The sequence below is a fragment of the Carex rostrata genome, chromosome 31 (genome assembly GCF_964058835.1).
Source record: "Carex rostrata chromosome 31, lpCarRost1.2, whole genome shotgun sequence".
In the NCBI taxonomy this organism is placed as follows: Eukaryota; Viridiplantae; Streptophyta; class Magnoliopsida; order Poales; family Cyperaceae; genus Carex; species Carex rostrata.
The window spans coordinates 2,275,627-2,285,928 of record NC_135948.1 but is presented as its reverse complement, the minus strand read 5'-3'; the positions used below and the strand labels follow the sequence as shown (position 1 = coordinate 2,285,928).

Here is a 10,302-nt window from a genome sequence, read left to right as displayed (position 1 = left end):
GTCAGAGTGATCAGTGTACTACTAAAACAATAGAAGAAGGAAATTAAACCCACGGCACCTACGGGCTGCGTATCCTCTGAGATATCTCAACTTTTGCGTGACCGACGTGTCCGGTGCCTATTCGGGGGTGATGTAGGAGGTCAGTATTTTGTGTGCATTGAGATTCGTGCATAGAGTATTTAAACGGTTGGGATTTTCCAAAAAGTCGCGCAAAGTTTGAGATATCTCAGAGGATACGAATTCGCCTACGGGCTTCTCTGGGGCTGGCAAAAAAATTCGTAGTTTGTGATTCGATTCAAGTTTGATTTGAATTTGATTCGAGTTTAATTCGATTCGAAATGGGTTCAAATTGAGACAAACTAAATCAGGTTCGGTTCGAAATTAATTAAAACCAAACTCAAATCTAGCTTGGTTTGATCGAAATAGGTTCGCGAGCTTTTATAATTTGAATCTCATAATAACATCGGCCGTTCATTTACTTGATAAAATTAAAACTTAAGATAGAGAGTCATAATTTAACTTAGCCGACGCTTCCTCGCTCTCAAATCTCAATAATCTAGTTCTCTATCGGCCTCTCCCTAACTCATTCTCCCTCTCACTCTAAAACCTAGCCGACGCTCTCGGCCTCCGACCGTCACTCCTTTCTCCGACCTAGACGATTGTCTCTCCTCTCTCTTCGGCCGTCTCTCCTCCGCCTTCTCTATCTTTCGAATTCTCACTTCATTAGATGGTCCGATTGAGGGTTTAATTGAGTGAGCACTCGAGGTATGATTACTTGTTTTACTGCATATTTTAGTTCTTGTACTTAATCATATTTTTATGATTATTTGTTGTCATGTATTTTTTCATAGATAATTTTTCAACTTAAAAACACTCATTTCATACCGGTAAAAGAAAGCCATGTGATTTTTGTCCCGCAAGAAAAAATTAATGTATAAACTATCGGTATAACTAGAGCTGCTAAAAAATAATTTAGTTTGTGATTCGATTCGGGTTCGATTAAAAAAATGTGTAGTTTGCAATTAATTCGATTCAAAATGGGTTCGATTTGAAACAAATCAAACCAGGTTCGGTTCGAATTTTATTTAAACCAAACTCAAACCAGGATAAGTTCGATTCGGTTCGATTCGTTACCACTCCTAGGCTTCTCTTAAAAAAAAAAAAAAAAAAAAATCATACCCACGGGTTTTCCTCAAAAATAGAATGAAGGAAATTATATTTTGTTCGGAGTGGTCCCACATGACTGTAAGTCTGTAAGAAAGGAATGGCCTGAAGAACAAAATAAATAAATACGAAAGCTCAAGCGAAAAACACATATTGAAAGAAAGAAGAACTTCGACAAGAGCTTAGTTGAAATTCACGGTCCCCACTAAAATTAAGTAATTAAGCCCCATTCTCTGCATTAACACACCGTTTATCTCTGGACCGTCCGATCAGAATCCGGTCCAGTCCGGCCAGGCCTTTAACACACGGGGCCCTCAATATTCGTGAAGATTTAAATCGGACGGTCGTGATCTTAACTCAAAATTCAGAGGATACGAATTTATGCAAGAGTCCCTTCTCTCTTCGTTTTTTGTTTTGTTTTTGAGAATTGGCCGTAGGCCCCACGCGCGCACACACTCTCTTCGTTTTTTTAGTGAGTACCAATCGGTAGATGATTGGTACCTTTCCCTGTTTCCCATGGTGATTTAAAAATCTTATCTGGTCTACCAATAAGCTCAGAGAGAGGGAGAGAGAGATAGTACTTGGCAGCCACTGCCAAGGTTTTGAGAGAGAGAGAGAAAGAGAGATGGATCGGGCTACTGTCGCGTTCACGCTGGTTGTACTATGCTTTATGGGCTCAGTATGTACCAGTGCTGGTAACTATGTAAGGTACAACACAACTGCTGGTATAGCGGCCGGTAAGTTGAATGTGCACCTTGTTTCGCATTCACATGATGACGTGGGATGGCTGAAGACTATTGATCAGTATTTTGTTGGATCCAATAATAGCATTCAGGTTTAATCAGTATAATTTTTTATTTCTAATTTACACAACAACTCCTGTTTATTATCCCTTAGTTGGCATAAATTTGTATATCTAATAGGTTAAATACTGTTATTGTATTTCCGCGTTACCTCATTTTCTTCTTATAATAATTTTTCTTGTCCTTTTCAGGGAACAAGTTTGATTAATGTGTTGGATTCAGTGGTTGAAGCCTTGATTAGAAATCCAGACAGGAAGTTTATTTTTGTAGAACAGGTAAATTCTAATTCTGTTGCATATTGATTCCCACACAAATAATATTCATTTTATCAAACTGTGTAATTGAACAAAAATAAGTCATGTAGGCATTTTTCCAAAGATGGTGGGAAGAGCAAAGTAAAGCAACTCAATCCATAGTAAAAAAGCTGGTTCATTCTGGTCAGCTAGAGTTCATGTATAGAATTTTATTTTTCTCTTCTTTCTGAAAAATTTCAAATTATCTGCCATCCAGTTTTAGTTAGTAGGAACTCAACAGTTAAGATAGTTTTGGACCAGAAATGGAGGCTGGTGCATGCATGATGAGGCAGCCACACATTACATAGACATGATTGACCAAACAACCCTTGGTCACCGCTTGATTAAAAAGCAGTTTGGCAAGATCCCTCGAGCTGGCTGGCAGATCGACCCATTTGGGCACTCAGCTGTGCAAGCCTACTTGCTTGGAGCTGAGGTGATTTTATAACTGAAACCTTCTTATGAAATGTTTTTATGTGTGGCTCAAATTATTTGATTTGGGAATTGCAGCTAGGGTTTGATTCAGTGCATTTCGCAAGAATAGATTACCAGGACAGAGCCAAGAGAAAGGTTGATAAATCTCTCCAGGTTATATGGCATGGATCAAAAACCTTTGGCTCCTCTTCTCAGGTTATCCTTACATATTTTCCTTTTTTTTCTTTAACAAAAAAGGGTAAATAGAGAAATTATACAAGTATTTTGCCTTTACTTGTAGATATTTGCAAATACATTTCCAGTGCATTACAGCCCTCCGGATGGTTTTGGGTTTGAAATCTTTGATAACATCATACCAGTTCAGGTAACTTATTTTTCTTTCATTCAGTAATTATTTCAACACATCCTTTTCAGAATTATTATTGTTTAGCTACAAAGCTTGTTACAGCAATACTTCTGGTTGCATGTAATTTTAAATCATTGTTTTTGCATTATAAATCAAATATTTGTAGGTTGACTGATTTATTTTTGCAGGACGACCGGTTTCTATTTGACTTTAATGTGGAGCAACGTGTAAATGATTTTGTAAATGCTGCTTTAACTCAGGTTAACTTTTCTATTTTACTGTATGTTCTTTAACTTTATATGTAAAATTTTCTATTGCAGATAAACAAATAATTGTCCAACTCATGCTGTATGAAGTCATATTCAAATGATCACATTTTTCAATCTAAGTCAAAATTTGCTCGCTTGTATTAATTAAACTTCTAATATATTCAGGCGAATGTCACACGCACCAATCATATAATGTGGACAATGGGAGATGATTTTAAATACCAATATGCCGAATCATGGTTTAAGAACATGGACAAACTTATCCATTATGTCAATAAGGTATGTAGTTTCTCCTTGTAAAAATTTTACTCGGAAACATATATACAATGAAAAATTTGAATTTATGATATAAAGCTTAAATTTTAGAATTTTGACACATCTTTTGGAAAATTAATTAATATATAACAGGATGGCCGAGTCAACGCTCTTTATTCAACACCATCCCTTTATGTAGATGTACTGAATTCACTTGAAGAATCTTGGCCGTTGAAACATGATGATTACTTCCCGTAATCTCTCTCTCTCTCTCACACACACACACACACCCCCCCTCTCTTTCTCTACTATTGAATATCAACACTCTAATTTTGTATTTTTAATGATGGTCGGTAGTTATGCTGATTCAGCAAATGCTTATTGGACCGGGTATTTCACCAGTCGGCCTGCTTTCAAGCGATTTGTTCGTGATCTTAGTGGCTATTATCTGGTATCACAAACTATTCTTTTTTCTGATGTTTGCATTACCTGTCAATACCAGTATATACCTGCCTAAAACAGTTCTTACTACCAGCATAACGTTGGGTCAGCCATCTTTTTTTTATTATTATTATGTGTCTAGGTTTCCTTTCGTGATGAAATTCAGGCTTTATTGCAGCACTCATGTCAAGTTTGATCTGCATAATGATAACTTTACATGTTAACAAAAAGTTATATTCGAGATAGGCTGCAAGGCAACTGGAATTCATGATGGGCTATATATCACATGGTGCTTATACACCAAGTCTACGAGATGCATTGGCAGTGGCACAACACCATGATGCTGTCTCAGGAACCGCACGGCAACACACCACTGATGATTACGCCAAACGCCTTTCCATTGGTGCATCTAAGGTATCAACTTCTTGCTTTTGTATTATTTTTAAATCATGTGTTTGAGTTATTCCTGGATTTTAGAAGCTTTGATCATATTTTTGTTTGTATTAAAACCTTTTAGGCAGCTAAAGGTATTGATGTTGCTCTTACTTGTCTGACAAGTGGATACAAGACCTGTTCTTCCTCAGCTTCAGAACTTAGCCAGGTACCTGAATTTTATTATTATCTTCAATTTTAATTTCTTTTCTTAGTCTTTGTTCTTTAGATTGTATTATTTCTATCTTTATTAATGACAGCGATGACACAAAAACTTGGTAAGTAGGAAAAAATAACAAAGCAACAATGTAATAAGAAACATATATCCTCGTCAACTGTGAGCTTCTATAATCACTTATCATCTGGTATTAGTCATGACTTAAATTTTGCTAAGTGAAATATTCTGTGCAATAATTGCAGTGCAATTTGCTAAATATAAGCTACTGCCCAACAACTGAGCAAAAGATCTCATCCAAGAAAAGCTTGGTATGGTTCTATTTTTGATTGAGATTTATTTCTATATACAATATAATGATAACTAAATACTCTAATCTTGCAAGTGTCTGGATATTTATTTACTTAGGTGGTGGTGACATACAACCCTCTTGGATGGCAACGTACCGATTTCATCAGGATACCAGTGAGTAACAAAGTGATGTTATCATGTTTATGCAATATACCTGGTGGACTCTTTTGATATATATATATTTTTTTCAGATAATGGCTTTATAATTTTGGTAAAATGTGGAGGCTCTCTCTGGAAATCCTCTGATTATATTTTTTTTCAGGTCAGTGATGACGAGCTTGTAGTAAAGGACTCAAGTGGAGATTTTGTTGAAACACAGTTTGTGGAGATAGATAGCAGTACACTAGATCTAAGAAAATTGTATGTAGAGGCTTATCTTGGAAGTTCCCCTAAACAGACCCCAAAATATTGGCTTATTTTTCAAGCTTCTGCACCTCCTTTGGGTTGGAATTCATACTACATTGCCAAGCAAACTTCGAAAGGTAGAACTTCACAAAACATTAAAATAAAATAATTCTTTTCTTCTTGCAAAACTACTTCTAATATTCCTTTTACTGGAATCTTTTCGCAATGGAACAGTAGATCTAAAGAGTGGAGGTCTGCCAAAATTAGCTTATTGGGAAGATGGTGCTATTGAGGTGGGACCCGGGCCTCTAAAGATGGCCTTTTCTTCTTCTGGTCAGCTACAAAAGATTACAAATTCTATGACAGGGGTTAGCCTTTTTCTTTGCATTTCTTATTTAATTGTCTGATGTTCTTCTAGCCATTTTTAATTTCTTATAGAACCTTGCTATTATTTAGGTTAGCCTGCCAATACAACAAAATTATCTCTGGTATCGTTCTAGTTCCGGCGATGCATCAGACAGTCAGGTTCCCTAATACAATTTAAAATTATCACATTAATTTTATCTTTATAATGTAATCCTATTTGAATTTGATATTGCTTATTGGTATAATTTGCTCGTTTATCCTTTAGGCATCTGGTGCATACATATTTCGACCAAATGGTACTGGAGCAATTAGTGCCTCTAGTTCTGTAAGTCAATTAGTTATTTTATTTTTCTGTACCATTTAAGGATTGGATTTTTTGTTTATTCAGGTACCATACTTCATTTTTTTTTCTTGGCATTGCTGTTTGTATCTGTTGTATTTAATTAAATGATAATTAATTTCAGGTAAACCTAAAGGTTAAGAGGGGACAACTAGTTGATGAGGTCCATCAGCAGTTTGGTCCTTGGATTTATCAGGTTAGTCCTTTAACCATAGTTTATTTAAATATCCTTTGCCTTTCTAAAAACCTTAAATTACAGAAGACAATTTTTTTTTTTTTATTTCTTCAGGTGACAAGGCTTTATAAAAAGAGGGATTATGCTGAAGTTGAATTCACTGTGAGTCATACTTATCTCTGGCCAGGTGGTTGAGATGCCAAAATATCTGTCTAGACTAGAAAATATTTTGAATTTATTAATTCTAATGTCCTAGAAAAAAAAGGACACTCAAATATAGTAGATACTGGCACAATCTAAGTAAAGATATCTCAATTTTCAGGCGAAATATGAAACTTTTAATTTAAAACAAAAAAAAATGAGAATCATCAAATTTAGTAGAAACTACTAGGAACATGTCTTCGAGGATTGTATAATAGCTGTATAATATACTTGTTTAGATTGGGCCAATACCTATAGAAGATGGAGTTGGAAAAGAAGTTATAAGTCGACTTTCAACTAATATGGTTACAAATGGAACATTTTACACAGATTCCAATGGAAGAGACTTCTTAAAACGGGTCAGTCATCAATTATTGCATCTATTGGACACTGTTTACCTTGAATATCCAAATTTAATACTTCTTGTTACATGTTTGACCTTCAAAATTTTGTCTTTGTATATAAACACATAGAACTTAACATTTGATTATGCGTGAAATAGGTTAGAGATTACAGGGAGGATTGGGATCTTCAGGTGACTCAACCAATCGCTGGAAATTACTATCCGGTACTCAATTTAAAATTTTCATTAGTGTCGCTAACTTTTATTATTTATGCCAAATATCATAAATTTTACTTTTTTTCTTTTCATTTTTGTAGGTTAATCTTGGAATATATATAGTGGATGAGAAACATGAGCTCTCTGTTCTAGTGGATCGTGCAATTGGAGCTTCAAGTATTGAAGATGGTCAAATAGAATTAATGGTCCATAGGTACTTTCTCTACTTTTATCCTCATCTTTCTAAAAGGAGAGTTGTGAAAATGCCCAAGTCTTCAATTCTTATATTTCGGGTATAATTTTTGTTAAATTCTAGGCGAATACTACATGATGATGGTAGAGGTGTGGGAGAGGCACTTGATGAACAAGTTTGTGTAGCAAAAAAGTGCGAGGGTCTTACGGTATGGTTCAACTTCTGATGCCCTCAAAACTTTGAAATTTGCTCGATTTTGAGTAAAATTCTTGGTTAATACATCTCTGCTATTTCAATTTCTCAGATAAGAGGACATTATTACATTGGAATTAACAAATTAGGAGATGGATCATATTGGCGCAGAACAACTGGTCAACAAATCTATTCTCCTTTTCTTCTAGCTTTCTCACATGAGGTAAAATAATTGCGACATATCCACTTTCCATCCCTGTTATTTGGTAGTTCCCTTAGTTTCTCATTTGAAATCAATGGTTAGACAGACAAATCTATATGTATGTATGTATGTTGTCAAAGTTAAACATCATTTTCGGGGTGAAGCGCTTTTAGGTTGGTCTTTGTAAATATGCACTTCAGATAGGTTGTACCGTTGTATTTGCTAGCTATCTTCTTTTTTTTTTCTTTTTTATTTGTGTAGGATGAGGAGGTTTGGAAGTCATCTCACGTCACAAAATATTCCTTGATGGATGAAAATTACAGCTTACCTCCAAATGTTGCAATAATCACTCTCCAGGTTTGGATAACATTAAATATTTTGATCTAAAATCCATGTTAAAAAAGAATGAAACTAAAATATTTTATTCACTTTATTGTTGTAGAGTCTTGATGATGGAACTGTGCTTCTACGTTTGGCGCATTTATTTGAGGTAAGTAAAAAGAACTCCATTTCTCAGTGTTTGCTTAAATTCCTGCAACCACTTTCAACATACTCATTGATCTAAATTAATATTCATAGGCTGGCGAAGATGCTAATTATTCCACAATGGCAAGAGTGGAACTTAAGAAGCTCTTTTCACAAAGACTGGTATGTAATTTCTTACCGTGAACTGATCTATACCAAACAATACCAGTGACAATTTCAGTATGTGGTCAATTGTTTTCTTTTCTTTTTTCTTTCTTGTACTGAATTTTCTTTTGGTTTTCTAATATAGTAGTTCATGCACATAATGCTCTCTTAAACAAACCGTGTACCGGTGATGAAATATACCAATCATGGTTGTCCCATATACTAGCTTAATGTAGTACCATGTACAAACTAAAAACCAGCTGACTTTTATCCAAACCAGGGTAAGTATTAATCAGTTGACAAAATGTTACTTATTTCATGAACTTTTGCACTTGTGGCAATTAACGTTTCCTTTATAGCTCCTATTTGTCCTTTTGCTTTCTGAATTGTGCCTTTAACAGATTAAAGAGATAACAGAAACAAATTTATCAACAAATCAAGTCAAGTCAAAGATGAAGAGGCTAAATTGGAAAACTAAAGGGGGAGAAGAAGACACTTTGCATCCTGTAAGAGGGGGCAAGGTTGATAGTGAAGTTCTAGTGGTAGAACTGGGACCTATGGAAATACGGACCTTTTTGTTGAAGTTTTGAAATCAGGACCTATGGAAATACGGACCTTTTAATTTGTTGAAGTTTTGGAAAAAACAATTTGGATAGCACGTCAATAATTCTTGCTATTGTCAATGTTTCCAATTAATAAGGCAGTCAAATAAGTTTCAATTGAACAAAATAACATTTCAAGCAATTCTAAATTGTTAATTGTTTTTTTCTTTTCAAGTCCAATAATTGGAATTCACGAACTGGTAAGGTTTTAATTTATGAGAAAAAGTTTCTGTCCACTGAGTTTTGTCCACCATCTGTCCACAAACCCTTATCCACCGTCTCTTAACTAATTTTAACGAACCGGTCCCACCTTGGGCTCTCATCTCCGCCTATTTAAACCTTCTCCGATTATTCATTTCATTTTTTGAATCTTTCCTTCCCGATTATTCATTTCCTTTCTTAGGCGATTTTCTTCCTTGCTGAGGCGATTTTCTTCCTTCCCTGATCTGCACGATTTCATTCAAATCAATTTCGCTAGTTCATTCAAATTGATTTCGCTACGTTTTATAGATGGATCGGTGAACGACTTTATAGATGGATCTGGAGGCGATATGAAGAAGAATCTGCGTGAGTTCACCGATCCACCGATTTCATTCAAATTTGAACTATAAAGTCGTTCACCGATCCATAAATTGATTTCGCTACTGAAGAAGAATCTGCGTGAGTTCATTCACCTTGTCGTAAGTTCATTCAAATAAATTGATTTTCTTCCTTGTCGTAAGAAGAATCTGGAGGCGATATGAAAAATAATCTGCGTGAGTTCATTCAAATAAATTGATTTTCTTCCTTGTTGAGTTCATTCAAATAAATGGATGAATCTAAGAGAGTTCATTCAAATTAATTTCGCTGATTCAAACGAAATCATAATTGTTGTTTTTTTTTATTTACCTTCTCTGATTCATTTTTTATTTGCAATGTCGATTTTAATTGAGATTACTGACTCGATCTCGTTTTTTATACATGATCGCAATGAAACCTTCAATCGTGGAGTGCGATCAAATAGAAGTTATTTTTGTTGAAGAGCACGGCAAAATTCAAATCTAGTAAGTTATTTATGTTGAATTTGTTGTTTTTCGTTGTATGCAGTAACAGATCTAGCATTTCAAATGAAATCTGAAGAAAAGAGATGATAGAGAGGCGATATGGAGTATTCATCTGTTAATTTTACTGTATTGCCCCATTAATTTTACAGTATTCATCTTGTGGAAATCTGGAGGAAATAGATGATAGAAAGGCGATATGGAGTATTAATATGTTAATTTTACAGTATTGCCTTGTTAATTTTACAGTATTCATCTTGTGGAAATCTAGAAGAAAGAGATGATAGAGGCGATATGGAGTATTGATCTGTTAATTTTATAATATTGCCCCGTTAATTTTATAGTATTCATCTTGTCATTTTACAGTATTCATCTTGTGAAAATCTTGAGGAAAGAGATGATAGATAGGCGATATGGAGTATTGATTTGTTAATTTTACAGTATTTATCTTGTAATTTTACAGTATTCATCTTGTAATTTTACAGTATTCATC

General features: G+C 34.7%; 2 protein-coding genes across 4 annotated transcripts in view; one reads left to right on the top strand and one right to left on the bottom strand.

Annotated features, from left to right (window-relative positions):
* Positions 1-1,480: 1,480 nt before the first annotated feature.
* Positions 1,481-8,919, top strand: LOC144547256 (alpha-mannosidase-like). Of its 3 annotated transcripts, none has more exons than XM_078295851.1 (29): positions 1,481-1,999; positions 2,159-2,242; positions 2,332-2,420; positions 2,522-2,696; positions 2,771-2,890; positions 2,976-3,059; positions 3,230-3,301; positions 3,476-3,589; positions 3,719-3,819; positions 3,923-4,016; positions 4,253-4,420; positions 4,524-4,607; positions 4,859-4,924; positions 5,022-5,078; positions 5,227-5,446; positions 5,544-5,677; positions 5,766-5,834; positions 5,941-6,000; positions 6,140-6,211; positions 6,305-6,352; positions 6,631-6,750; positions 6,894-6,959; positions 7,052-7,164; positions 7,267-7,351; positions 7,448-7,558; positions 7,799-7,894; positions 7,980-8,027; positions 8,117-8,185; positions 8,569-8,919. In XM_078295851.1, the coding sequence occupies exons 1-29, from the start codon at positions 1,790-1,792 to the stop codon at positions 8,755-8,757; spliced, it is 3,018 nt and encodes a 1,005-aa protein (XP_078151977.1). In that variant the 5' UTR covers positions 1,481-1,789; the 3' UTR covers positions 8,758-8,919. The 3 variants fall into 3 exon arrangements, with proteins under 3 accessions (XP_078151977.1, XP_078151976.1, XP_078151978.1); XM_078295852.1 differs by having other exon boundaries at positions 1,639-1,999; positions 2,324-2,420; XM_078295850.1 differs by having other exon boundaries at positions 1,621-1,999; positions 6,140-6,352.
* ATRAD17 (RADIATION SENSITIVE 17) overlaps positions 3,828-10,302 on the bottom strand; it is a 77,421-nt gene continuing 70,946 nt past the window's right edge. The window contains exon 11 of the mRNA XM_078295856.1: positions 3,828-3,860. The gene's annotated coding sequence lies outside the window, so the exon portion shown is untranslated. The remainder of the gene's footprint in view (positions 3,861-10,302) is intronic.

What these genes read in the sequence shown, in the direction of transcription:
- LOC144547256 (XM_078295850.1), top strand. Translation starts at nt 1,790, where the DNA reads ATGGATCGGGCTACTGTCGCGTTCACGCTGGTTGTACTATGCTTTATG. An exon ending in AAACATGATGATTACTTCCC is followed by an intron (nt 3,820 to 3,922) that starts GTAATCTCTCTC and finishes GATGGTCGGTAG; the next exon opens with TTATGCTGATTCAGCAAATG. An exon ending in TGCCAAGCAAACTTCGAAAG is followed by an intron (nt 5,447 to 5,543) that starts GTAGAACTTCAC and finishes GCAATGGAACAG; the next exon opens with TAGATCTAAAGAGTGGAGGT.